The sequence below is a fragment of the Diaporthe batatas genome, assembly GCF_019321695.1.
Source record: "Diaporthe batatas strain CRI 302-4 chromosome Unknown Contig00001, whole genome shotgun sequence".
Lineage (NCBI taxonomy): Eukaryota > Fungi > Ascomycota > Sordariomycetes > Diaporthales > Diaporthaceae > Diaporthe > Diaporthe batatas.
The window spans coordinates 1,484,089-1,511,224 of record NW_025408548.1 but is presented as its reverse complement, the minus strand read 5'-3'; the positions used below and the strand labels follow the sequence as shown (position 1 = coordinate 1,511,224).

General features: G+C 55.8%; 7 protein-coding genes across 7 annotated transcripts; 3 read left to right on the top strand and 4 right to left on the bottom strand.

Moving 5' to 3' along the window:
• Nucleotides 1-1,858: 1,858 nt before the first annotated feature.
• Nucleotides 1,859-3,923, bottom strand: KVR01_000771 (uncharacterized protein; the record flags this gene model as incomplete). Its single annotated transcript, XM_044790849.1, has 2 exons — nt 3,562-3,923; nt 1,859-3,505 (listed from the first exon to the last, which is right to left on the bottom strand). The coding sequence occupies exons 1-2, from the start codon at nt 3,775-3,777 to the stop codon at nt 1,859-1,861; spliced, it is 1,863 nt and encodes a 620-aa protein (XP_044650720.1). The 5' UTR covers nt 3,778-3,923.
• Nucleotides 3,924-5,677: 1,754 nt separating this feature from the next.
• KVR01_000811 (uncharacterized protein) lies at nt 5,678-8,491 on the bottom strand. The gene is made up of 2 exons (XM_044789228.1): nt 7,752-8,491; nt 5,678-7,600 (listed from the first exon to the last, which is right to left on the bottom strand). The coding sequence occupies exons 1-2, from the start codon at nt 8,298-8,300 to the stop codon at nt 7,538-7,540; spliced, it is 612 nt and encodes a 203-aa protein (XP_044650760.1). The 5' UTR covers nt 8,301-8,491; the 3' UTR covers nt 5,678-7,537.
• KVR01_000643 (3-methyl-2-oxobutanoate hydroxymethyltransferase) lies at nt 6,105-7,346 on the top strand (the record flags this gene model as incomplete). The annotated part of the gene is made up of 2 exons (XM_044791841.1): nt 6,105-6,578; nt 6,744-7,346. 2 exons carry the CDS (start codon nt 6,105-6,107, stop codon nt 7,344-7,346), a joined length of 1,077 nt encoding a protein of 358 aa, XP_044650592.1.
• A 324-nt stretch (nt 8,492-8,815) lies between the features above and the next one.
• On the bottom strand, nt 8,816-12,155 carry KVR01_000287 (protein serine/threonine kinase activating protein DBF4). The gene is made up of 3 exons (XM_044786255.1): nt 11,131-12,155; nt 9,725-11,071; nt 8,816-9,673 (listed from the first exon to the last, which is right to left on the bottom strand). The coding sequence occupies exons 1-3, from the start codon at nt 11,617-11,619 to the stop codon at nt 9,539-9,541; spliced, it is 1,971 nt and encodes a 656-aa protein (XP_044650236.1). The 5' UTR covers nt 11,620-12,155; the 3' UTR covers nt 8,816-9,538.
• Nucleotides 12,156-16,555: 4,400 nt separating this feature from the next.
• KVR01_000067 (uncharacterized protein) lies at nt 16,556-18,567 on the bottom strand (the record flags this gene model as incomplete). The annotated part of the gene is made up of 4 exons (XM_044787774.1): nt 16,556-16,747; nt 16,849-17,806; nt 17,957-18,396; nt 18,514-18,567. The coding sequence occupies 4 exons, from the start codon at nt 18,565-18,567 to the stop codon at nt 16,556-16,558; spliced, it is 1,644 nt and encodes a 547-aa protein (XP_044650016.1).
• A 2,055-nt stretch (nt 18,568-20,622) lies between these two features.
• On the top strand, nt 20,623-23,595 carry KVR01_001046 (uncharacterized protein). Its single transcript, XM_044789304.1, has 3 exons — nt 20,623-21,147; nt 21,212-22,835; nt 22,904-23,595. The coding sequence occupies exons 1-2, from the start codon at nt 20,927-20,929 to the stop codon at nt 21,375-21,377; spliced, it is 387 nt and encodes a 128-aa protein (XP_044650995.1). The 5' UTR covers nt 20,623-20,926; the 3' UTR covers nt 21,378-22,835; nt 22,904-23,595.
• Nucleotides 23,596-24,539: 944 nt separating this feature from the next.
• KVR01_000667 (uncharacterized protein) lies at nt 24,540-25,986 on the top strand. Its single transcript, XM_044794969.1, has 2 exons — nt 24,540-25,272; nt 25,362-25,986. Exons 1-2 carry the CDS (start codon nt 24,749-24,751, stop codon nt 25,933-25,935), a joined length of 1,098 nt encoding a protein of 365 aa, XP_044650616.1. The 5' UTR covers nt 24,540-24,748; the 3' UTR covers nt 25,936-25,986.
• The last annotated feature ends 1,150 nt before the right edge of the window (nt 25,987-27,136 follow it).

The window sequence follows — 27,136 nt, the reverse complement described above, 5'->3', positions numbered from 1 at the left end:
AAATTAAAACCTTTAAATGAAAATTTAAAAGTTTTATAAATTTTAATTTACTTTAAATTAAACTTATAATTTCTTAACTATTTTAAAAATATATTAATTATTTTAAATATTAATAACTTTTAAAAATTAAAATTTATCTTTATATAATTATAGATTTAATTATTAATAATTATTTTTAATTATATAAGTTATTAAAACTATAAACTTAAATAATAAAGTATAATTACTTTATTTAAAATTTATATTTTAATTTAATTAAGTAATTAGTTTTAAGTAGTCTTACTTATAATATAATAAAGTAAATAAATAGATATTTATTTAAATAAAGTTAAAATTTTAATTAAAGGAATAGTAGCTTTATCTTCATTTATTTTAACTAACTTATATTTAAAAGTTTAAATTATATAATAAATTTAATACTTTGATAAAGTATTTACTAATATTAAATTAATTTATAATTTATAATAACTTTAACCTTTAATAAATTAATTTATATTAAAGTTAATAATATTAAACTAAACTAATATAACCTAATATTAATTTAATATATTAATATAAAAATATATCTTTTAATAATAAATAATATTATAAATAATTATAAAATTATTATAAAAGTTTTATATAATAAACTTAATTAAATTAATTTTAAAAAATATATTATACTTTATTTTTAAACACTTTAACTATTTACTTTTAATTTAATAATATAATTAAAAATAAATAGTTTATATATATTAATAAACTTTTATTAAATTAATTAATATTATAACTTTTATTAAACTATATAGTTATTAATATTTAAATAATTTAAAATAAAAGAAAGTTTATTATATTTTCTTTTAAAATATTTTAAAATACTTTATTAAAAAATTAAAAAAGTATAATAACTTTATTTTTTAAATTTATATTTTCATTATTAATAGTTATTAACTTTTTTATAATAATAATAAAAATAAAAAAATAAAAAAAAGATTTAAAATTTCTTTATAAAAGAATTATAAAGATATATATAAAGTTATTAAAAGCTTTTTATATAAGCTTAAAAGGAAAGAAAGAAATATTTAAATAAAAAGATAGTTATATAATATTAAGGAAAAATATAGTATGGTTGATATTATGTAAAAGAATCTAAAGGAAAAAACATTATGGTTGTAGCAATGCCTAATTCCCATGTTACCAACCCCTTGGCCAGGCCTTACTGGATACAGCGCGTTGAATCCCCGCTTTCTGTTGCACAATCGCCTGAGGCAGACCAACCACCGCGGTAACATAGAGATCCAGAGCAAAGCCAGTGCACGCGCGGTGCATACATAAAATGGTGGCAACGAACCGTTTAAAAAGGACCGCAAAAGACACCTGATGCTTACCATTCCAACACCTTCTCGGCTCATCCTTCTTGCCAAGCCCCATCTGGGTATATGCAACTGCGAGCGATCGACGGACCCTCAGCTTCGAACATATACACTCCCCTTGAGCCGGTGGAGATGACAACCATGGGGCCAGCAGATCGAGCTGCATATGATGTTCCGGTTTCTCTAGAGAACCAATACCAGTATGAACCCCTGATTGCCGAAGATGCAGTACGGGTCTTGAACTTGGAGCCCGCGAACGACTTCCAATCACCTCTCCGTGGCTTCATTACCCAGCACCGTCTGACAGTCGAATCAGTCGACCCAGACGGCTGCAAACACTCCGCCGTCTCGTATACATGGGGTGGTCTGATATTCTCTCACCACTTATTGATCAGGAGTGGAACTGGCTGGACATCACTTCCAATCACCAAGAATGTGGATTTACTATGCTACATGTTGGAGCAAATAAACATTTACTGCTATTTGAAATCTACGTGAAATCATTCTCATATACCATAACTCCGCTTGATTATATCCGCCGCCTTCTCGGCGACAGCATAAACCGTCGTCTGCGTGTTTGCCGAGGTGATGAGAGGCATGATGCTCGAGTCGACGACGCGAAGCCCCTCGACACCATACACCTTCAACTGGGAGTCAACCACGCCGCCCTTGTCCCGAGGGGCCATGCAGCACGTCCCCACGGGGTGGTTGTTGCTGATTGCGGTGGCCCTAATGTACTCCTTTGCCCGCTCGACCGTGTCCACCTTGGCCCCATTCGGCCCGGGCTGGGCCCGCCGGCCGTTGGGCTTCAGGACCGAGGCCAGGGGCTCGGTCTGTGCGAGAGCTTCGACGGCCATCAGGTGGCGCGCGTAGACCTCGATGTCGAACGGGTGGCTCATGTACCGGGGGTCGATCGTTGGTGGTGTGGCCACATCGGCTGAGGCGATATGGCTGCTGCCGCGCGACAGGGGATGGATGATGGCTGCGCCGATGCTCATGTAGTTTCCATCAACCGGGTTGGTAGTCATGCCGATTTGGCGGGGACCGTTGTGAAGATTCACCTGGACAGGCAGCGCAAAGAACGCGCCTGTGGCCTCCGAGCCACTTTCCAGTAGCTCGGTCACATACTCTGCGGTGGCCCGCTGGCTGGCAGACTTCAGATCTCCGTCGGTCTGTAGGCCCCTGACAGCCTCCTTGAGACTCTCCCGAGCACCTGCCTCGAGCTTGTCGATCGTGTCTCCCAGCAGAGGCATGAATGCGTAGCTCGTCAGGGCGGCACCCGCCAGTGGCCCGGCCTTGTGCTCCTGGTACATCTTCATGAATGCCTCGGCGATCCCTGGCTCCTGGCGGATAAGACAATCCCCGGTCATAATTCCGTCGGCTACTTCGAAGCTCACACCTGTCATCATGTGGTCTTGCAGGTTCTCTCCCACGCCAGGGTTGTCCACCTTGCAGTCAATCCCAAGCTTCTCAAGGAGACTCTTGTTGCCGATTCCAGACAGTTCCAACAGCTTTGGTGTCTGGAACGCTCCCGCGGCGAGAATCACATCGCGTCGCGCGCTGACTTGATGCTCGGCGCCATCAGTCCCCGTGAAGGCAACGGCACGCGCTGCGACAGACGGGCCGTCTCCAGAGCTCTTCAGAATTATCTTGTTGACGTTGGCTCCGGTCACGACTTCAAGGTTAGGGCGCTGAGCCGCCGGTGCGTAGTAACCACTAGCCGAGTAGCTGCGCGTCTTCGTCTCGGGATCGACGCTCGCCGGGCAACTGAAGGCTCCTGTAGAGCGGCCACTGAAAGGGTCAGCGGTGAGGTCACCGCCGAGCCTCTTGAAGGCCTCGAGCCAGGCTTTGCTCAAGGGGTTCTCGGGCGAGTCTGTGAAACTCGCCTTGATTGGGCCCCGGGCCCCGGTCACCTTGTCGTCGATCCAGGTGATGCCCAGATGCTCACGCAGCTTGTCCTCTGGCTGCGCCAAGGTGAAGAACTTGCGGAAGAACGGGCCAAATTCCTTCCAGCCCCATCCCTCATTCCCCATGGCCTCCCATTTGTCGAAGTCAGCTGCAGATGGTGGGACGAAGACCTCGGCGTTCAGGCCACTCGAACCCCCGAGAAGACGGCCTTGTGGCTGGCCAATCTGTCTCCCATTGAGGTTTTCCTGGATAGCGTATCAATGAAATATTCAACACAGTATGGTTTAGAACGGCAACTCACCTGTGGCGTGGTGAGGAAATCCCAGTCGAAATCCGTGCCCAAGATACTGGACCACATCGCTGGGACAGCAATTCTGGGGTCCTGCAAGGCATTACCGCCGGCTTCGAGAACGAGGACAGAGACGTTGGGGTTCTCGGTCAAACGCGCGGCCACGACAAGACCGGCATTGCCACCGCCAACAATGACAAAATCATACTCGTTCTGTTGTGCGGCCATGATTTGGGCACGAGGTGGACAGGAAAAGAGGTTCAATGACTGCTAGTAGTGCTTGATTGATGAGCTGATGATGACGAACGATTGTTCTTGCGGATTAGTGACAGCGCGGTGTCACTATTATAGTACTAGTTCTACGCTGCATCCAAGATTGAATGTTGCGAGCGAATTCAGTCTGCCGTGGGGGCTGCGTACCTAGGGATCCATTTGTCCAGGCTCAGTGACTGTTGGTACTTCATTCCATAAAATACATTACGTCGCCCCACTCCAGGGGTATGCTGATTGAAGGTGCTTGCCCAAAGTATGCATTCTCCGAAGGATCTGGATACTGTCCGCTGCACCAACAGTTCATCTAATCACCAACAGGTTCACTGCAGCATTGCCTAGGTGGAGAAAACCCCTCCCGCGGGTCACATCGTTCTTCATCCCGATTCCTCCCAGCGGATATAAACCCAACAATGCTGCTTTAAAACCGAGACTGGGCCGCGCCGCGCCGCAGCAGCGCGTGCTGTGTGCAGCTTTGCTCTCGTCTCAGCGCCAACACTAAGTGGAACCTGCGTACGTGCCAACACAAACAGACAATTGGGCACGATCCAAAGCACTCCGAGTGGTCGCGCAGCCCAACATTGCCAAGCCTTGTTGGTTCTTGTGCTGATGATAATTTCATGATCATGTCTGTCGACCTGGTAACGCCGAAGGCGCGAGATGATAATCCTCAGACTGTGGCCTACCACACTTTCTTGACAGAGTTTTGTTGGCGGTGGCACTAGTTGTAATAGCCGAAAGCTGAGAAGTCTGGTGTTGTCTTGTTCCTGTACTCCTATTGGCATTGTCTTTTAACGCTGGGTCTTGAGTGTTCAGCGTCGTATGAAGGCGCCGCATATGTTTAATATGCATGGAAATTAGAAGCGAAACCACCTCTTGACTGTGTAAAAGGGTGGCGGGGAGATGCTCCGGCCGATGAAGGTGGGTCGGTTTGACAGTAATCTCAGGGGCTTGCTTGCCAGTCCACCCTGATGTACCCAATAGAGGCCTTATGGCTCTGATCAAATATGTAGTCTTTGTTCGCATAAGTAGGCTCGGTGATCGGACAACTTCTACAAAATGAAGTGGATTGAAGATGCGACTCTGAGTTCATGGTAGGTACCTATAGGTATTTGAGATGCCTACTAAAGTAATATTGAATGACATCAAAACAGAGATCGAGAACTCCCACCCACAAAAGGAAGGTAGAAAAATAAGCACGCCACCATTTGTGCGTCACCTATGAGTTCTGTAGGACAACCCCCCACATGAGAACTTCAAGTTCCTATAGGAGGACACTTGTGGGATAATCCCTCACGAGATAACAAGCTGATTTGGCACTAACCTAAGCACCTGAATCGTCTAGCATGAGTATTCCCTCTGTTTTTGCGGGTGTGGAATCCCTGATCCTTGAAAATAATCTCATTCTGTCTTTGAGGCATTGTGTGCGATGTTTGGCTAATGGAGAATATTAATGGCTGATGCCCTGACCTCGTCAGCCAGGTGTATGCAATTTTCATCGCCCAAGACCTTTCTCAGCTTATTTCATTCTTGCAAAGTTTCATAGTCATAGCACCAAATCGATAGCTGTGCACTTCCCTTGCCAAAACAAACCGCAGTCGAAGTTCAACAACAAACAGGTCTCAAAATATACCATACAGGTTCAAGGTCAGCCCAGGAGGCACGTGCCCCCCTCCCCATACATGCGCAGAAGAGCCGCGGCCCGCACCTCCCCCATCGGACAAGCCGAGCAGCCGAGCGAGTCGGAGTCCGACCCCCCAGCCCCGCCCGGTCAGCCGCAACCAGGCAGGGGAGCAAATGAAAAAAAAAGAAAAACGGACCTCGGCCCAAATCTTACATAAGTCAGTTTTTGCCCCGGTCGGCTCGGGGGCCATACGATTACGGACGGTTCTGAAAACATCCACCACACCGCCGCGGGCCGGGCTTGAAAATACACGGCAGTAATCATCATGACCGGCCTCAATAAAACAACTCGCAGCCCTCGCCCGCGCCAGTGGGCCGCCGGTCCAGGGAACTTGGTCCTCTTCTCTTCGCCGCGAGTGACGGGAAATTGATTGATCGATCCACCAAACGACAGACCAAAAAAAAAATCTGGCGCTCAATTCATCGATCCCCCCATAATTCATTCCATCTTATGACCTAGCCTTGAATTCTTTCACCCGCCCGGCCAGCATCGCCAATACTCCATCCCATCCCCCTTCGGGACGCCATCAGTGCAGCCCATCCACCCACCCGCACTCCTCACACATCACCCACATCGCCGCCGTCACCGCCCACCACCCGCAATGCACCACCTCCCCACCACAGCCCTGCGCACGTGCGCAGCATCGGGGAGGGTAGTAGTACCCTCCCTTGCAGCCGCGCTAGGCAACAGACCCCTGCCACCACCGCCATCACCCCTGCACCACCACCACCACCAGAGGCCATCACCACCACCCCGGCAACAACAACAACACCAGAGCAGGAGGTACAGCTCGCACTCGCCGCTCGGCGCGGCGGGCGGGCCCGGCAGCCAGCGCAAGAAGGTCACCCTCGGCACGCTGCGCGCGATGCACCGGCGCGGCGAGCCCATCGCCGTCATCACGGCGCACGACTTCCCCTCCGCGCACGTCGCCGACGCCGCCGGGGTCGACGTCGTGCTCGTCGGCGACAGCCTGGCCATGGTCGCCCTGGGCATGGAGGACACGGCCGAGGTCATGGTCGAGGAGATGCTGCTGCACTGCCGGTCTGTCGCGAGGGCCACCAAGGCTGCCTTTACTGTTAGTCTTATTCTTTCTATTCTTTGTTGTCCTCCCATTCTCTTTGCGGCTCGTCCTCCCCTCTTCATGACATGCTCGATCATCCAATCTCAACATCCCGCCCCCTCTGTATCCCCCCTTACTCATTGAACTCTCAACCACCGCCCCTCGCTAACATGAACAAAGGTTGGTGACCTGCCCATGGGCTCGTACGAGGTATCCCCAGAACAGGCCCTCGAGACCGCCATCCGCTTCATCAAGACCGGCCGGGTGCAGGGCGTCAAGCTCGAGGGCGGCAGCGAGATGGCGCCCACCATCAGGCGCATAACCTCCGCCGGGATCCCCGTGCTGGCGCACGTGGGCCTGACGCCGCAGCGCCAGAACGCGCTCGGCGGGTTCAGGGTGCAGGGCAAGACGGCGGCCGGCGCGGCCAAGGTGCTCGAGGACGCCCTGGCCGTGCAGGAGGCGGGCGCATTCGCGACGGTCGTGGAGGCCGTCCCGGCCGAGGTCGCCGGCATCATCACGTCCAAGCTGTCCATCCCGACCATCGGCATCGGCGCCGGGAACGCGTGCTCCGGCCAGGTGCTCGTGCAGATAGACATGCTGGGCAACTTCCCGCCCGGCAGGTTCCTGCCCAAGTTCGTCAAGAAGTATGGCGATGTGTGGTCTGAGAGCCTAAGGGCGATCGAGGCCTACCGGGATGAGGTCAAGACCAGGGCATACCCAGCGCCGGAGCACACATACCCTATATCTAAGGAGGAACTGGAGGCTTTTGAGAAGGCATTTTGAGGCTTGTCGCGATAACATGTCGGTTGGATGCATGGCGTTTGGTTGTTCGATAGACTTTTGGCCGGCGGTCGTGGCCTAATAATGTAGCCAGCTCATCGGCCCGACTCATTTGGAGCAACGTGCTCTCTTTCCATAACATCCCAAGCATATGTCCGGTATCTCGCCACGCCGTGTTCGATCGATCTCCGCATTCATCCAAACGCCGGCGTCATCGAGTACCCGACATTAAGCTGGTCGTTCGAGTCTTTGAAGCACTGCGCAACAGGGTGAAGAGTCAGCATCTCACGCACCCACACCCAAAATCAAACAGTAGACCGACCCAAGCCCAAAGCGACAAGCCACCCAACAACAAGGGACGAAAAGCACAAAGAAAAAGAAAGAAAGAAAGAAAGAGAAAAAACCCACCCTCCAGAGATTCCCAACAACCTCATCCAGCGCAGGCGCAAACGTAGAATTGACATAGAGGAAAACACTGTCCGTCTCGGCCACCCGCAGCGTCCGCCGCAGGTACGCGACCACCGCCTCGAACCTGCTCGTCGCCGAGATGGTGCTGCGCTCGCGGCGCGCGGGCAAGGGGGGCGCCGACCCGCCCACGGGCTTGAACCGCACGATCACCTTCTGCCCGGGGGCGAACAGCGCCGCCCGCTCGGCCTCCGCCAGCGCCGCGGCCGCGTCGCGCGGCAGCTGCGTCAGGACCAGCGAGGCCGTCATCGTCAGGGGGAGGTCGGGCGAGGGGGCGCCGTCGTCGTCGTCGGCGGGGGCGTCTTCTTGTTGTGGTGGGTCGGCTGCTGCTGGTGGTGGTGGTGGTGGTGGTGGTGGTGGTGGTGGTGTCGGTGTTGGTGGGATGCCTGCTGGGCTTGCTGCTGCTCCCGTGCCCGAAGCTGCTGCCGTTGCGCCCTGTGTTGGCTGCTGCGCGGGCGATGAGGCGGACGGGGTCCACGGTGGGGACGACATCGTGGCTCGCGGGGTATGTGGTGTGTGATCTGCGCCGTGAGGGTCTCGTTGCCTGCTGGTCGAGGCGGAGGAGGAGGCCGCCCGCTCGGTGTGCTGACGCGAGGTCACGTTGGAGCCAGGTCGATCAGGAGCTGGCGCATGGGTTTTGGCGGACGGGAGGTTGAGTGGAAGGTGGCAGGCAGGCAGGTGAGGTGGGCGGACGTCGACCAGCCCGGGGGAAATCGCGGGGTAGCTTCCCTGGAGCTCAACGGCCACGCTTATCGATAAGCCCAGGAACGCGTGGGAAGGCGCGTCGGCTTCGCATCTGTTTATTAAGAGAGTATCCCCTGTACAGGCCAGGGCTGGCTTGTTAGCCTAATAAGAGTGCTGATGTGAAATGAAGGGCAAGCAGGGAGGGCCCAGACAGGTCCTGAACAGCGGATGTGATGGAGCCCACCGTCAACTTGAAATACTCGGTCATCCGCTGGTTCTTACCCAGAGGCCCAGCTTTGGACTCTTCTCATGGCTCCCAAGGCTCATTTGAAGATGCTTGATTGTATGTTCATATCCTCGACACAGTATATGAATACGGCTTAATATACATAGACTCTCGTACTGTGCGCGCAACCGAGAGCCTGCGCGTCTTGCCAGCCTCTTCCTGCTGTATAGCTAATAAGACCATGATCCATGTGACAGGTTGATTGGACCCAGAAGAGCCCCCGCGGTCCAGTACCAGAGGCTTTTTGGCCAGCTCGACCATGTCGTCTCGCCCTATACCCTCCATGCCATTGTTCGAATCTAAGCAAGTATCTGCCAAGAAGAAACTCCATTAACACCCCCCCTCGTGCGCTGCACCATCGCGCTACTCCGGCCTGTCGAATCCCGCTCATGCTCCGCACGAAGCATGCATCACAAAAAATGTGCGGGCGAGCGAGCCAAAATAAAAAAAGGCGACAAAATGTGTTGCAGTAACGTGTCTCATGATGAGGTATCATCGCAATCCCATCCCCGTAAATGCTTCGAAGGAGCGTTGAATTGCATTTACCAACGCAGGAATCAAATAAAACAAACGAGAATCGGTCAAAGGTCCCGCAAATTGGAGTATGAGACGCCGACGGGGCAGTACGAAAGCCGCAGCGCGCAATATGCTTTTTTGATGCCGGAGCAATGTGTTGGAGCAAGTGAAGCGATGGTCGCATGGAGACCGGATGGCGTTGCGGATATGACATGGTGTTGGGCTTGAAATGGGTTTGAGGCCGTCACCAGTCAGAGTGCTCCTCGCCGAGTTCATCGGAGTACTTTGGGACCCGCTCGAGCTGACTGAGAAGTGCGTCCAATTTGGTCCAGTTGACATCATTCTCGGCGAATTTTCGATGCTTCCTCGAGACAATGTGCTAACAATCTGGTTAGTGTTGACTTGAGTTGGAGACTGGACTAAAACTCACCTCGTCGAAATCGGCAAACTTGTCCTGGCAGTTCTCACAGTACCCTGGCTTCAAATCGCGCTTCTTGGGCTTGTTGGCTGGGGCACTCAGGGTCCTCTTGTGCTCCTTTGACCGCTCCTCGATCTGGGCCAGCTTGCGGGAGCTTACGCCGAGGCTTGCTGACCGTTGGTTGTTGCTTGTGTCGAGACTCATCTCGGCCAGGCGGCGCGAGCTCGTGTCCTGGGAGGTAGGGTTGGCAGACGGCGCGTTGCTCTTCTCGAGGACCTGGCGCTGGAGACCATAGAGCTCCTTGCTGGTTCCTGCCTTGGCTCCGCGGATACCACTCGCGGACGAGATCATCTGAGATCGGATCGCAGAGGTGATGTTGGACTTCTGTACGCCAGACGCGACGGGCTCACCGGCAAGGAGACGGGCGGAGCGAGCACGACTGGTAAAGGCCTGAGGCTTGTGGAAGTCAATGGCCGGGGGGTTGGCAGCTTTGGCGAGATCAAAAACGTCGGGGACCCGTGAGGTGGACCGGACGTTGTGCCCATCCTCCATCTCCGTGAGGGTGCGTTTGGGCACGGCAGACTTTGCATTCGCGGTGGCGGCCGGCTTCAGCGTGGTCGCCGCGTCCTTGGCAGCTCTCTCCTGGCGCTCCTTGTCCCTCGCGGCCTTCTCGGCCTGACGTTTCCGCTCACTCAGCTCGTCGTCCTCCACGAAGGGGCAACGGCCATTTTGGGTTGATCGAAATTGTGGCCAGTCCCCGTCCTTCTTATCGGCAACCTTGGCATACTCTCTGACCATGATAGGCTTCTGTTTCTCCTCAATGTCATAGACATAGATATAAGGCCCCTTGAAAAAGACGAGCTCCTTTGTTGCCACGGTTGGGTCTCTGTCGGAGGGACCGCTGGTCCGTTCCTTGTTCAGGAGCTGGGCGAGGTTGGCCTCCTCGGCAGCCTTGGGGGCAGCGGCGGTTCCGAACGGGTCCGGATCATTCAGCATCTCCAGGATCTTGACCAGTTTGCTGAAGGCCCAGATCTTCTTGTCCATCTCCCGTGCTCGCACCAGTATGTCCGTCTTCCGAGCAGCTGTTGGCTGGCGGAGAAGGTTGTCCTCGGCCGGGGCAGGAGCCGGCAGCTTGCGGCCGGCGCTCTCAAAAAGCCTCCTCCTCACATCCTTGGTGCCTGTGTCGCGGCTGAGCAGAGACGGATCAATAGTCCGTGGCATATCATACTGGCCGCGTCGGTCATTGTCTTGGTCTGCGGTGTGGTGGGCGGCGTCGGGGCCAGAAGTCTTTTTCGCAGGTGGGATCGGACGCGTGGTGATAACATGCGTGATGTCCTTGGAGAAGAACTTCTCTTCCCGCTGTCAAGGCAGTGTTAGCATATGGCCCCGGATGTTGGTTTGACGCGTGTTGCACTCACAGCACCCCAGTGGGCCAGCTGCTTCACGATCTTTGCCCTCTGCTCGTTGGGGACGCTCTCGAAGTAAAAAACGAAGCCGGGAAAGTTGCGGCGCTGGGCCTCTTTCCACTGGTGGACGCGAGCCCTCTCCTCCTCCCGCTGAGACTTTGATATCCTCTCGTGGGAAGTCTTGTCGTCCTTGTGTGCCCTGGTTGGGTCCCGGCGGACGACCTTGACCTGCCTGACGGGGGACCTCGCAGGCTTCTCGGTGCCGTCATTGAGCATCTGCTTCTTTGTGGGAGGTGGCTGCCCATAGGGTTCCTCCCTCTGCAGGCTGGCATAGGCCCTCTTCTGCTGTCTCTGCTTGCTCAGGGCGGCGGCGAGGGCCGAGTTTCGGATGGGGGAGTTGGCGACATTCGGGTTGGAGGACAGAGGGACCCGGCTGGTGGAGGTGGACATGATGGAGGGATAGGAGGGGACGGGCGAGGGTGGTATGGATACAGCTGCCATGTAAGAATGGTGTTCTATGTCAACATGCTATTTGCGGGGGTCGAGTCGCGTCGAAAGAGCTGCTCCTGCGAGAGGAGGAGGCTTGTTGGCAGGTGGGACGGTGGGTATGTGGCCGCAACGGAAGGACTGCCGGTGTGTTGGCAGGCGCAGGTGTGACGCAGCGTGATGGCCGACCTCGAGAGCACGCGTCTCAATGCACTTTGTGCGTGGGTGTGTTGTGTGGTGGGATGGAGCTTGAAGACGCGGGCAGAGAAAAGAGGAGCAGGCAGTCAGTCAGTCAGTCAGTCAATTGGGGCCGGCAAGACGGTCAGAAGAGACGAGTCTGACAGGGCACCAAGATGTGTACGGTGTCTTGCACGGCTGGGAAAAGGAGGGGAAATGGGAATGGACGTGGGGCGTGTCGTCGTGCAGGCTGTCGGTGGTGGTGGTGCACAGCTTCCCAAGGTTGAGCTTAAGGTTGCTCTCAGACAGGCTCGGATTGATTGACTCTCTCCTCACGCACACGCACACGCTCACACAGGCCTGGGAAAATCGCGGTGCTGGGGCCAAGGGACAGGGGTCCTGGTTGTCTCGCCAGGGAAGGCGCTCGGGCGGACACAACAAATACACGCACAGGCCCTTGGCCCCACTAAAAGCAGTAGGAGCAGCAACGGGCACAAGTCGTGGTGCACAGCAGATCCAACCTAGCCGGCCTGGGCTTGGCACAACTCAGGCAAGCCCGGCAAGCTCCTTCTTGTCCCGTCATTTCAACGTTGCCAATCTCTCCAATCTCGGCCGCATTCACAACAAATAATAAGCAGCAGAACCGGGACGACGATGAATTCCTCTGCTGGCTGGATATATAAGCGTGCCCGTGCCCTCGCCGCCCGCCTGGGCAACACGGGGAAAACATGTTTTTCATTCTCCTCAGAGCTCCCGGGGGCAACGCAATAGCGCCAGTGCCTCAGCGTCTGGTCACCGCAGCCAACAACCAACAACCGAATGGATGCCGGCTCCCTTGGTCGAGTCCGCTCATTGCCAAACCAACAATGACGGCTGCACGCCGAATTTGCCACGGCCCCGGCACATTGAGAACACCTGCTGCGACCTTGTGCTCTTCAACGGCATCGTGCATACGGCAGTGCAAACCTCACTATGCAATGTCTCTCATCTAAAAGCTTAGATGCCCCGGGTCTCGATATCGCCGGATGCATTCATGGCATAGTCATAATGCGAACAGTGTCCGGCATATCTTTGTCTTGTACAGTGATATCGGCCCCAGCCCATGCTGTCTACCCAGGTAGGTAGGCGAGGGCATAAATGGCTCTGTCGCCTGACCTCTGCACTTTATATAAAATTGAATACCTGAGTTGGTAGGTCACCTTGCGAAGTAGGAAACCCTAGCTTTGTCGTGTTCCCAAGGGCCGACTGAACATGGCCACAGCCGAGTCGGATCGACGACGTCCCCGCCTGCCGTTGGGCAGTGCCCCAAGTGGAGGCAGAAGCTTAGAGTGTGCTATGTCGAACGTGGGGGGTGAATTGAAGCAGATCGCGCCCTAAATATAATGAAGACCTTATTAATTAAGTGATCTGGGCCCGAGAGGTATGTCCCGTTATGAGACATGGTCTCAACGAGAATAGCCCTGGGGTCGAGATGGCTCGGGGAAAAAAAGTGAGACATGACCAGCCACAGCCGCCGTGATCATATCTGTTCTCAGGTGTGGTGTCAGTGCTTGCAATTATTGGTGCTAAATTATTTGATAGATATTCAGCCAGCTTCTGTATCTCATGATTGTAGAGAGAAAGGCGGAGGTACCGGCATCACTTTGCTATGTTCGACAGACACGGGTGAGTCCCATGTCTCAAGTGCTGGAGATGAGCACCCGGTGGGAGGCACGATATGGCATGTCGTCGGAGAATAAACGAGTGAAGCAGTCTCGCACACAATTTCCGTTCTCATAATTAATCTGTACAAGAACAGATACAAGTAAATATGTGTGCCAGGGCTTGGCTTAAACAAATCGTGCTCTTTCAACCGGTGTCCGTTTGACAGACCTGCATTAGCTGCTCTCCTGTCAGTAAAACAGCGTAGTCACTGTCTAGTACAATGTACGGCGTCAGATGGACAAGAACCACATCCACTTGAAGAAGGAATGGTGTTGAGTGGGCTACTTACTGTGAACATATATCAATCAACTCGTTTGTTTGCTGGGGCGGGCAGGCCAGACCTGGACGGGCGGGCGGGCAGGCGGGCAGGCGGGACCAGGGTCCTACCTAACGCGGCAACGCCCGAAACCCCCTGCACGCCAATGACGCCGTTCGCACCTCGCAGCTCTTTTTCCCGTCCGCGACGACCATCGAACCACCACCTTCTTTTCTTGTACCCGCCGCCCCTTTGTGGTCGAGATGCCAGCCTGCGCCCAAGACACCCGGGCCAGTCACCAGCAACCATCATGAGGATACGAATACCGCCGGCCAGCCCTCTGGCTGCTGCGCCGTGCCGTTCTGCCCGAACCCTACCTTCGTCCCTCGCGTCGAGGAGGCAGCAGCTTTCACGCGGTCGACCTACAGCCTGCAGCAGCAGCAGCAGCAGCATACCCAGAGCTTCGACGACGAGGGGCTACGCCTCCGTCTCGGCGTCACAGCTCCAGTTCGGGCAGCCGGTGCACGAGACACACCCGCACATCCTCAAGCCGGGCGAATGTAAGCAAACAAAGCCAACAACCCAGCCCAGGCCACGCAGCTCAAAAACTCCAGCCCAATTAGCAGCATAGTAACCTCGTCCTCTCTTCTCCCCCAACAGTAACACCAGGCATCACGGCCCAAGAGTACTCCGACCGGCGCGCCCGCCTGGCCCAGAAGCTCCCCAGGGACGGCATCGCCCTCCTGCGCGCGGCAGACATCAAGTGGCGCTCGGGCGCCGTCTTCTACCCCTTCCGCCAGGAGTCCAACTTCCTCTACCTCACGGGCTTCAACGAGCCCGACGCCGTGGCCGTCATCCAGAAGACGGGCGACGACCTCGGCGACTACGCCTTCCACCTCTTCGCCCGCCCCAAGGACCCCGCCGCCGAGCAGTGGTCCGGCCCCTGGAGCGGCCTGCAGGCCGCCGAGGACGTCTTCAACGCCGACGCCACCGGCGACGTCAAGAACCTGAACCAGCTCCTGACCCCGCTGCTGCGCGGCGCCGCCCGCATCTACACCGACGCCGACGTCCGCCACCCGGCCACAGGCGGCGGCCGCCCGACCGCCCTCGGCGACATCATCCTCCGCGCGACGGACCACAAGGTCGCCATCGACCGCCTCCAGCCGCTCGCCAACCAGCTGCGCGTGATCAAGTCCCCCGCCGAGGTGGCCGCCATGCGCCACGCGGGCCGCGTCTCGGGCCGCGCCATCACGGCCGCCATGCGCCGGCCCTGGGCCCGCGAGCGCGACCTGCAGGCCTTCCTCGAGCACGGCTTCACGGCCGACGGCTGCGCCGGCCCCGCCTACGTCCCCGTCGTGGCGGGCGGAAGCCGCGCCAACATGATCCACTACGTCCTCAACGACGCGGCCCTCGACGACGACCCGTCGCAGCTGGTCCTCGTCGACGCGGGGGGCGAGTACGGCACCTACGTCGCCGACATCACGCGCACGTGGCCCGTCTCGGGCAGCTTCACCCCCGCCCAGCGCGACCTGTACGAGGCGGTCCTGCGCGTCCAGCGCGCGGGCGTCGCGCTGTGCCGCGCCGACAGCGGCCTGACGCTCGACGGCGTCCACCGCGAGACGGAGAAGGCGCTGCGGGCCGAGCTGGCCGACCTCGGGTTCGACGTCGGCCCCGGCGGGTCCGGCCGCCTCGAGGAGCTGTTCCCCCACCACGTCGGCCACTACGTCGGGCTCGACGTCCACGACTGCCCCGGCTACGGGCGCAACGTGCCCCTGCGCCCGGGCCACTGCGTCACCGTCGAGCCGGGCGTCTACGTCCCCGACGACGAGCGGTGGCCCGCTCACTTCCGCGGCATGGGCGTGCGCATCGAGGACAGCATCTGCGTCGACGAGACGGCGCCCATCGTGCTTACCACGGAGGCGGTCAAGGAGGTCGTTGATATCGAGGCCCTGAGGGACTAAGGTGGGCGGGGTGGGTCTTGGTCCTCGTAGCCGTTTTGTACATATATACACAACCCCCCCCCCCCCGCGTACTGAGGGTATACCTCCTCTCGGCGGTAGCGAGCTGCATTCCGGGGCAACAGCCAGAGCAAGAGTTGCATGGCGTCTCATCTCATATCCCCGACTAGACACACAAATGGCACATTAGAAACCACTCCAGTCTTGAGACGCGATCTTGCTCATCTGTTGAAATGCCATCCCGTGCACTGTCATTTCCCGTGTGAGGTCACCACCGCCTATTTACCCAACCCCTCACCGGTTTGTTCACAAGCTGTCACTATGCCAAGTCTATGATGCCGCCGGCCCGCCCGAAACCCAGGGCAGGCTTATAACAGTGTTCAAAGAAAAAAAGGGAAGTATAGACACATATATACAGACGGGCAAGATCATGACTTGGTCCCGTCAGATGCCGTCGTCCCAGATTGCTCGCTTGCATACTTTTGTTGCTTGCTTGCTTTAGTGATAATAGAGGAGAGTCTATGAGCGAGAGGCTTTTTTCGTCCGGTTCTGCGCGTGCTTTTTCGCGGTAGGCCGATGGAGAGAAAATGAAGCAACAAAAGATAAACAAAAGCAGCAAGAGATTATTCTCATATCATTTAAAAGGGTCGGCCGCCCGCAAATTGTCAGCCCAGACCATCCTGTCCATCCCCGCTCAATTCCTGTCCTCGATAACCCCGGTCGCGCGGACCAAATCAGTATGACAACGCCGGTGGCTATGATGTTCATATCAGCGGAGATTGGTATATAGCCGCATGCAATTTTTCCTCCTTCGAGTCCTTTGTTCATTTGGCACTTCGCCGGCATGGGGGCGTGCTTAACAGAAGGCACGTGGGTCGAAGAGCGTCCTGCTGTAATTGGGCATCTGGAAGGATGGGCGGGCTGTCTGGCTGAGGAGTTGCTCGAAGGCCGCGAGCCGGCGCGACAGCTGCTGATGTTGCGCCATGATGGCCCTGTTCTTCTTTTCCAAGTAGCTGATGTACTCTGTCGCCTTGGTGAGGACCGTGCCCTATAATTGCCGTCACTCGTTAGCCATCATTCCCACAGCCCCTTTTTCACTAGCAGTTTTGCCGTGGTTGCTCATCCAGTTTCAGCATTTGCACCACTCACCTTGCTGACTTTCGGCCTCGCCGGCCCGTTGGCCTCGTCACCCTCGTCGACAACGCCCTCCTGGATGGTGCGCAGTGCGGGCACGGCGTCTCGCAGCTCTGAAATCCTGTCCTTGAGGTTCGTGCGGTATTTGCGCTCGATGTCGTTGTGGGCGGTCCGGTCGCCAGGCTTGCCCTTACCCTTGGCATCCCCAATGGATTCCTTTTCTTTCCCCTTGCCTTTCTCCTCACCGCCGCCGCTTTTCTCGGTGTTCTCCCGGGAAAATTGCTTCTGCGGTGGTTTCGCGACGGCGGGCGTCTCGGGCCGCAGTAGCGGAGCGTCGTCGGTGATCTGCCCGAAACCTAAGTTGCCCATGCCGTTGCCCAGCGCTCCTAGTCCCATGCCACCCATCCCGCCGAGACTCAGGCCCGAGCCCAGTGTTGCGTGTAGCCCGCTACCCGATACGTAGCCCCTGTTTCCTCCTCCCATCCCAAACTGTCCCGAGCCTAGACCTCCCATCAGCGGCCCAGTATTCATGGCTATGGCTATGAGCCGCCGTTGCTCGTCCTCGTTAAGCTGCTGTGGATTTTGCGTGCTTATCAGGGAGTCTAGCCGCAGGCCCGGCTGCGGCTTCTCCCAGCTCAATGGTGTCGAGTACAGGCCCTCGCGGGGTGGCACCTCCGAGGGGGGCATCGTGTCGATGTTGGACATCTGATCGGCCAGGTTCATCGTCGAGAAGTCCTCGGTCGTCATGTCGCCTTCCTCGGATAATGCGTAGTCCAGGGCGCTGTCGTCGAACAAGTCCTCTGGTCGCATCTGTCTCCGCCGGGGGTTGCTCGGTCCTGGCTGTGCAGAGCCTATGCTTGACTGTTGGCGGTGCCGCGCCTGTTGCTGCTGCTGCTGTTGTTGCTGCTGCTGTTCGACGGTTCGCAGGGTTGATGTGGATGATGGGTCGGTCTGCGCGTGCTGCGCCTTGGGTCTTCATCTCAACACGTGTCAGTCACGCCACACCATTGCGGCTCTGCCCGGGGGGCGCCAGGGAGAGCGGCTATGTGTCTCACACATCGGCGGGAAGGTCGGTCACCTTGATGCTTGTCCATTCCCACCGGTGGCTCGAGGAGGAGCTTACCGCTGCTGTTGCTGCTGTTGCTGCTGCTCTTGTTGCTGCTGTTGGGCGTCCTTGCCTTTCTGGTGGCTCAGGTCCGAACCGCCAGGCTCCCCGGCGCCCTCCTCATTGTCGAACTGGATCCAGTAGTCGACGTTGTCGAAAGGTGTGGACTCGGTGCTCAATTTCGTTCTTTTCCTTTCATGGCCAGTCTTGGGCTTTGGAGCTCGGGGTGGAAGAATTACCCTAGAGCCCTGGCCAAGCATCTGCTGGCGTTGCTGTGTCCTGTTGGGCTGATTCGACGGCTGTCCAAAGGCGTCAAAGTTCAGGCCGCCCGGAGCGCTCACCGGGGAGCCGAGGCCCGAGTCAGAGGGCAGGCCGGCGATGTCCCAGAAATTCTGTGCCGAGTTGGTGGATGCTGCCTGGTTGAAGCGGCGCTGCTGTTGGCTTTCCAGGTCATCTGTCTGCGGCTGGTCAGCACGGGTGAAGTGCGGCCGGATAGGCATGTGTCTCGCGAGGGCGGCGATCATTTTCCACGAGGGGCTGGGGAGGGGAAGAAAGGGGCGGTTGGTTGACCTTACTTGGCCATTTGGCTCGAGAAAGTACTCGATGTGTCTGAGAAGGTTGGGGTCCATGATTGTTCGCCGGTCATGGCACGCAGGTCAGGGACCTGGGTTGAGGATCGTATGATTTTTTCCCCCTTCTTGATTTGATGAGACGCCGAGAGAAAAATGTTGGTGCGGGCACGGCGCAAAGACAGCGAGTCCTAGAAGACTCGGATGCCAGCACACCGGAAGTGGGCGGTGGGACACGGGTGATAAGTGTTACGACCCGGTCAATCGATGGGAATGTCAGTTGCAAGACTGAATGAATTAAGAATGCGAACAAGTCCGAGGAAGCAGAGATGCTCGTCTCTATGTCATGACTGGGCGCCTGGGATGGATTCAATAGGGAATGTCAGGATTGTTGGGGGCTGACCCCTGGGCAGGGTCTTGAGGGTTCTCAGATGGCGGAGAAGTGCCCGCCGCTCCTTGACCACTCTTGGAGAGCAAGTTTTGGTCAGACAGTGCCAGCGGCCAGTGTGAGGCAGTGAGGCAGTGAGGCAGTGGCTGAGGGTATACGGCAGGGCAGAAGCACAGGGCAGAGGACAACGCTGTGACGAGGTCGACCAGGCGAGATGGGGCCAGAAGTGACCAGAAGTGAGCAGTCAGGAGACTGACAAGGCGCGTAGTGGAAGTGCTGGGGCGTGTGTGGTGAAGGAGAGAGGCGAACAGGTAACAGCTGAGGGAGGCAGTGATCTGCGTGGGATGCCAAAGTCAATCAACCAGCTGCTTGTTATGGGAGATGGGATTTTGGAATGACTGCTGCAGGAGGATGGAGACAGGTATACCATTATGGCATTGGCCTGGGCTGGACTGGACCAGACTGGACTGGACTAAACCGAGCTGGACTGGGGACTGTACGTACATACGCGGGTATCAAGCACGAGTGGTAGCAACAGTAGATAATAATGGGTGGGATGTTTCAATGCGCAGGACGGGGGGTTAACGTCAATGCCAGTGCCCGTGCCGCCTGTGGTCTGCGTGGTCTGCGTGGTCTGCTGCTGCTGCTGCTCCTGCTATGCGCATGTGCATCGACTGACGATGTTGGCAGGTAGATCCGAGGACTGCCTGGGCGGGCGGCAGGATGCCGAGGAGGAGGGGTGGCACAAAGAGCTCCCAGGGCCACGGATGCTGCAGTGAGGATGATTGAGTGGGCGATTGAGTGGGTGAGGATGAGCAGTGAGACGGTCTGTCTGGCCTGTCCGTCTGTATGTCTGTCTGAGTCCTTGTGTGAGGGTGCGAGGGTGCGAGGGTGTGAGAGGTAGGGTGGGTGAGTGCCTTCCTACTTCCAAGGTTCCTACGTGGGGCTGGCTCCCGGTTGGGCTGGATTGGATTGGACTGGATTGGATGATTGATGGTGCTGTGGTTGGGGATGGACGGCACGCCAACAGCACGGATGGGCGGATGGAGGCCGTTAGAAGCTGTCAGGAATGGCCTGATCTGGGTGATTGAGTCCTGTGGCACAGGTTACAGGGAAGGGAGGCACAGTCACTGCTACCCTGGGTAGGCAGGAGAAGTGAGGGCCGGTGACCCGGGCCAGGTGGAAAGAGCAACTGCGAGCCAGCTGGTTAGTTCCTGCCCTGCCTGGGTCTCCTGCTTCCTGCTGCCGCTGCCGCCGCTGCTCAACAGACGGCGAGCAGCTGCGGAAAAGCCAGACAGACCAGACAGACATGTCACGAAATGGGTGCAAAAAACCAGGCGATTTTACCATCAGAATCAGACCACTTTTCCGACAGCCTTGCCCCAAAGAGGGGCAACACGCTTTAGCGAGGGCCACCCAGCTGTCGGAGCGGGCCGCCGCCCTATTGGCGAGCCTCGCTGACTGGTACTGCTGCTGTCTGACATGGGCCCAGAGTTGCCCTGGTTGCTTGACTGCCTGACAGGTGCTTAGGGGGGGGCGTCCCAGTATGGAGTACCAAGGTACGGGGCAGCAGGGCGGGTGAGGGGTGGCAGGGTGGGTGAAGGTTGAAGCCAGGGCTGCCAGGGTCCTCCTGAGCCCTGACAGCCAGACAGCTCCTCATTGTTAGTTCAGGTGCATTCGTTCCATTGGCCGACTGCCGGTGATCCCTCAACTGCCACCGCCACTACCACCAATCCAACATCCACTCATCCTGCTGTACACTGATCCGGCCAACCGGCCTACCATATACGCACAGTACACGAGGCAGAGAGGAAGGCCTTCTGCCCATCCCAAGTACCCATTCCAACAGCCAGTTTTGCAGCATGCACCGCAGATCGCATAGTGTTCCAGCGATCAAACGCAACAAGCTCAGTCCCTCGACTGCAATGCCGTCCATCGATCGCAGCCCCATGGCGACAGGGGTCGCCATCGCCTGCTTCAAACTGATCATCCAAACACCATCACGACATTCACGTTGACGGCCATCTCGGAATGCACGTACTGGAAACTCTCTCGCCGTTCATCGGCCTGAGTGGTGGGTGGCAGATTCGCAAGCACGCACCAGGCAGTGCCACGTCGCATCAACACACAGGGCAATACAAAAGGGACAGGCAAACTGTCCTCACTGGCAGCTGTCGTGCCCCATCACCCAGGCAATGCCACGAGTCGTGCCTGCTGCCGCTGCCGCTGCCGGTGCTGCTGCCGCCGGGTGGGTGCGCACTGCTCCGCTCCTTGTCTTTTTCTCTTGTCGAGTATGACGGGCCAACAGCCAGACAGCCAGGTTAACAGCCGCACGCTACGGGATTCTGACGACTGCTCTCTTTCTGGCAGGGCGACGATTACCATTCGTGCGGTTCAGGCCGGACATCTCGACAGAGATCTCACCAAGCTGCGCAGATCGATGACCAGAGGGCTGGCGCAGCAAGGGGATCATCTGTTTTGATCGATCCAATATGCATGCCTTGCATTCTCGCCAATCGCCGACCACCCCCACGATGGGGATGCGAGTTTTCGCGACGGACACCTGAGCAGCTCTCGTCACCAGTCATGTTAATGGCCGCTACTCGGACCCCAGAGACGCGTGTCTTCTTCCCCGTCTCTGGTCCAAGTCGTGCTCTCTCATGTCTTCACTCGAGCCTTTTCCACCTTGCTGAAGGAATAGCCTCGGTACTGCATCCCACTGCCCAGGGATCCTTTTTTCCGGGTGGCCGAGCTGACCATACCGCGTCGACACGTCGGCTCAGAATGTGCAATCGACTGCATCTGCATCAAGGGGACATCCACGTCACAGTCTGCTGAAATGCCGCCTCGTTACAAAACTAGGTAGACATCATTTGTACCCCATTGCCCGCCACCAGCACCGTCCCCTCGGGCCTGCACCGCCTGACCGCTTGGGCCTGGACCGTGTCCATCATTCGGCCATGCAGCCCATGGCAACCACCAAGGGTACCTCGCCACCATCAGGAGGTTTGAATCCTACGCTGTGCGCCACGGGGTGCGCCATCAAGTGAGGAGCTGTGCCATCGACCGCTGCGGTGAATCATCACATTCTCTGTCTGTACTTTGTTTGCCTATACAGCTATTGCGACGAGCTCGACTGAAGTCGTCCTTCTAGATTTTGATCGGCGGTTCACCAAGATTGACCTTCGCTTCGGCCCTACGAGCAAGACAATCCACCCCGTTCCGAATGTCATTCCGAACAACGGCCCGGGTGAGGGCCCCGTTGAAGGCAGATAGGCACGGCGGGGACCTTAATGTCGTGTCTGAGACACGGTGCACAGCAGACCCAATCGTGCCTCTTCCGTGAAGGCTGGTGCAAACCTCTCACCTCTTCGATCCCACCACCCGTCGGTTCCCGCGCCAAGATGGCCGCCAACCTTGATTGCTCCGGTATATGGTTCGGAAATATGGATTTGGCAATAGGCACGGCTGGGGGTGTGACCATCGCCGACTGCGTGGTGGCTTTTTGTCTCTCTCGAGGCCGGGTGATCTAGGCAAGGATCTCGGGAGCTAGTCCGCCTGACAGGATAATGCCTGTGTCATGCATGATGCAGATCCCGAGGCGCCCCCCCCCATCTCGTCCCCCTCTAGCGCCGGCAGTACTCAAGCCGACAGGCCGACCACGACATTGCAAGGGCAAGCGACATTTTATCGCAGACTGGTGGCACCCAAGAAGCTCCAAAGCGACACCGGGGAGATCGGCGACGAGGATGATCTGCTCGTTCGGTTCCACATAACGGCCCAGTACTCCGATCTGCTGTAGTTCAGGCGCCGTTCAGCCCATTGACTTCCACTCTCGGCGCATCCTTATGGCATGCAGGAGCTGTAAACGCTGTCAAGTCCGGCGGTTTCGAGGACGTGCAGAGGCAAGATCCGCACGTGGCCCCGGTGGAGCTGGATGGTAAGCCAGGCGCTGCAGAGCTATACGCAGATCTGCACAGTCTTATTAATGCCCCCGAGTGCCTATAGTTCACTAGTCTTTGGATGTGATATCTTGGCCCCAAGCCCACTACGACTGCCGTGGGCGACCGTCGGCAGAGCCATTTCTCTTACAGACTTCAGGCGTTCTTCTGCATGTTGTCACAATAATCTTGTATTCACCTCTCCGCCACGGATTCCGATCACGGCAGCCGGGATGGTGTAAGCAGACCATACCCGAGTGTGGGTGGGTGCATTCAGCAAGACAAGCTTTTCTCTGTCTATCGGCCTTGTCGGATGCCTTACGCGGCACTGCATCTGGGTGCTCCAGAGCTGACTCGGACAGCTTCACATTGATCGGGCCCCTGGTATAAAGTATACAAAAGAGGCGGTATGCGACTCAACGTGCGCCATGTCTCTGATGAGACGGAACTTGCCTCTGGTGGCTTACTGCCGGCGGTCTTCGTTGTTTCTACTGCTCCTCCAGCCCGGTTCCCGCTCACTTTGTACGGCCCTGTGCTTATGAGAAAGCCCGTTTCGATATCCCCCGGTTTGTGGGGGAACCTTGTCATGGAACTCTTTCGAGCTAGACCTTACTATTAATTACGGCTAGATGACAGGATAACTACTGGTATTATTTGCAGTTTGGCCCCTCACCGCCACAGCCTGGCTGATATCTGAGACGGGCTGTGTGACCTCGCTTCCATATCCTGAGGGCCGAACCGCTCCCTTGCTGATGCGACATCTCTTTTTCTCCATGTTTCTCGTACGATCATAGCACATAGATGACCCTGGACCTGTCCGGGACTAGCTCACCGGCTGTCTCTTACATGGGAATAACGTGCTTAGATTCCGGTCTGTAAGCTTACGTGCCGGGCGTTTTTGAATTGAAACATGTTTATGGTAGTGGCAGGGGCTGCTTTGGATGTAAGCCCCCGTTGCTTACATCTGAGCTTCTCAGTCTGGGTCAGTACGCAGGCAAATATGGCACGCGTGATAGCTTGCGCGTGTCAGCGGCGACCTCGGGAGCTTGCAATTGCTAGGGGTGCATTTTGGAGAGAGACGGGGAACTTGGCTGCACGTACATTATACAGCCGTGGTTATCCTAAGGGAGGTATAAATGCGCGCATACTACTATTTTAGGAGCCCTTTTTATTACTAACCTTCTCATTTGCCATGTAAGCTGGAGTCATTTGCGAATAAAATGTCTCTTATATGTTTACTTTTTACATAGGTATGTATTGATTGTCTGAGGCTTGCCCCCATACCTAGGTACTAAAGAGTCAGGCTTAGTAGATGACTACAAACATAAAGAAACTTTTAGTTCGAGCTAGAGTCCTTTTCAAAGCACCCCACTCAATGTATCATCACGAAGCTGGCTTCAAAGCTTCGAAAGCTTAGGATAGAGGTCTCGGTACTCGTGACCAATATGCTCCTAAACTGAAGTTGAGCAGGCAAAACTGTCTCTCCACGCTTTGCCAGCCTCATCCTTTGGCCAAATTTTCGGCATTTTCTTGAAAAACTAAGGAGAGCATTGCACGTGTCTTGCTAGCAAAGAATGAACGGGCAAGCCCGGTAGTGTAGCGTGGAATACAGCTGCCAAGCCACTACTAATTAAACAACTTTGGAAGCCACTAAAGCGCCACGCGAGAATTAGCCGCTTCGTCGAAGCTTCTCTGAATGCCCGTGAGGTTTCAGCTGGCTGGCCGATAATTCCTCGGGACTCAGGCCTGAGTCACCGGGCTACTGCTTAGTCACAACAGTTGAGCCGCTCAACTACACGACAACAGAAGTGGTGTACAGGCTGTGCTTTGAGATCTCAGATTGACAGGAGGTCCAATACAAAGTCCAAAGTACAACCAAAAGCATCGTTCCTTATCCAAGAAACATTTACAAATGATCAATTTCAACCTCAGCTACCAATGGATCCGGTGGAGGAAGCCAGACGGCCCACCGCCCGCCCTCCCCAAGGGCGTCGAGCGCCTCTTCATGCACACAGCAGGGGGGCCCATCGAGATCCTCCACGCAGCACCCACCGGGCCAGCAGCTAACCAGAGATCCGCAGCCCCGCCGCCGCCGCCCGTCTTCTTCGTCCACGGCGGCATGGGCAGCGCCTGGGTCTGGCTCGAGTACATGCAGTACCTCTCGTCGCGCGGCGTCCCCTGCTACGCCATCTCCCTCCGCGGCCACGGCGAGAGCTGGCACCCGTCCTTCCTGCGGATGGTCTACGGGACGCCCAGGTCCGCGCTGGCGGACGACCTCGTCGCGGGGATCAGGTTCGCCGAGGGGCGGGAGGGCGGGGCGCAGGTCGTGCTCTGTGGGCACAGCAGCGGGGGAGGGCTGAGCCAGTTCGTCCTGTCTGAGCGGGGGGTTGGTGTCAGGGGGTTGGTCCTCATGGGTGCTGTGCCGGGGTTTGGATCGTGAGTCTTTTCTTTCTTTCGCCCTCGCCCCGCCCCTTGTGTGTCTTGTGTGAGATATTTGCCAGCTGACGAGTACATTCTTTCTTCAGGATGAAAGTTTATATCAACTGGTGGCTGCTGGACCCGTGGTTCTCACTGAGGATGCTCTTTCACGGCTGGCATCCCAACAGCCCGCTCTCACACCCAGCCCTTACCCGCCGCGCGTTCTTCAGCGACGCCGTGCCGGACTCGTATGTGGCGCGTTTCCAGACGCACATAAATGCCTATGAGTCCTTCCTCTGGCCCCTCAGCATGATGGTACCCTTTGCCAATGCAGCGACCATCGTACGGAGGGTCGCCGGGTGGGGCCAGGGCGGCGGCCATCGGATCCTCGTGTTGGCGGGCGGACGGGATCGGCTCATGACCATGGACGTCATGGAGAAGCTGGCTGGCTTTTACCGCCAGGCGTTAAGATCGCTGCTGCGGGATAAAAAGCTGGACGGAGTGGATGGCCCTGTGGGTGGGTCGGAGAACCGGGGCAATGCTTCAGGACGGGAGGGCATCGATTCGGATGCTGACGGTGTCAGGCTTGCCGTTGTGCCGTCTGCCGGACATCACATGCAGAACGATGTGGACTGGGAGGTTGGAGCGGAGAAGTTGTTGGCGTTCTATGGCCAGTTGTAAGATTATGATATGGCGTTAGTACTGCCACTGACAATTCCACTTTCTTGAAAGCGTTACCCCCAAGCCCTTGAATACTATAGATGTGATCATCTTGAAACCTGGAAGCCATTGCATGAGGGCCTTCCTGAAGTCCGAGGCGTGAATGTGTCCATTCTCCAGATGTCCCTCTGGCAGCGTGGTTCAACGGGTGAATCGGCCTGCCTAGGATGACATCAACACCCTCGCGGTTGAAGCCACATCGAATTATGTCTTCCAGACCTTAGCCTTGAGCGTGAGGCTCGGAGTTATGAAGACCCGGCCCAAACAGCCTGAGGATGTTCGCGTGGGAATCTGTAGACTGCCACGGGCCATTGGTTTGATCCACTTGACGTCGGTATAAGCCGCATGCCCAAAAGGGCCAGAGGCCCCACACACTATACAGGGTCATGCATCCTGAAGAGGACCGGGGGTGATTGCTTTTCCACCTGAGGCAGCACAAGCGCAGCCGCAAAGAACTCCCGGGCTCCGAGTCAGTCCGCTTTCGGCTTCCATCCACATCGGCTGGGCATGACGGAGTTGCGGGGCATGGGATGGGTCAAGCTGGAATCCTCCCGGAGTCCGGGGATCGTGTTGAGCCGTGGCATCGCTTCACCTTCGGTAGGTTCCTTGGGGTTGGCAGGTCGCTGGGAAGTTCCGCGCCGGGGGTTGTAGACGGAGGAGGGATGGTGGCATCGCCGGGGCGGGAGCATGACTAGGTGTCCCGTCAAATCGAACCATCATTGCGTAGTGATCTATCCCCGTACAGCAAGGTCGCAATTGGCGTTTTCAGGAACAAGGCTTTTCCACAACGTGCGGCCGGTCGCAGGCTCCCCTGCTGCACCTTGTTGATATGCCGTGCGGGCTCGCCTTGCCACATGCACTACCTATTACCATAACACTGGCACATCTTCGAAAGCTACGTGGTATCATAACGCAGCCTCTGTAACTTACCTACCCCTACGGTATTGTCTTGTAGGGCTTAGTCCTACATGAGGTTGTATTCTAGGATGTTTGGGGAGAGATATCGAGGACCCGAAGCGGATCCCCGAGCGAAGCTCGTCTAAGACAAAGCAGAAACAGCATGAGGCCGAGACCACTTGAACTTTATCGAAAGCGGCACTCAAATAGACTGTGGGCTAGAACCTGGGGACGAGGCAGACTGCCTACCAAGCCCTACCACATA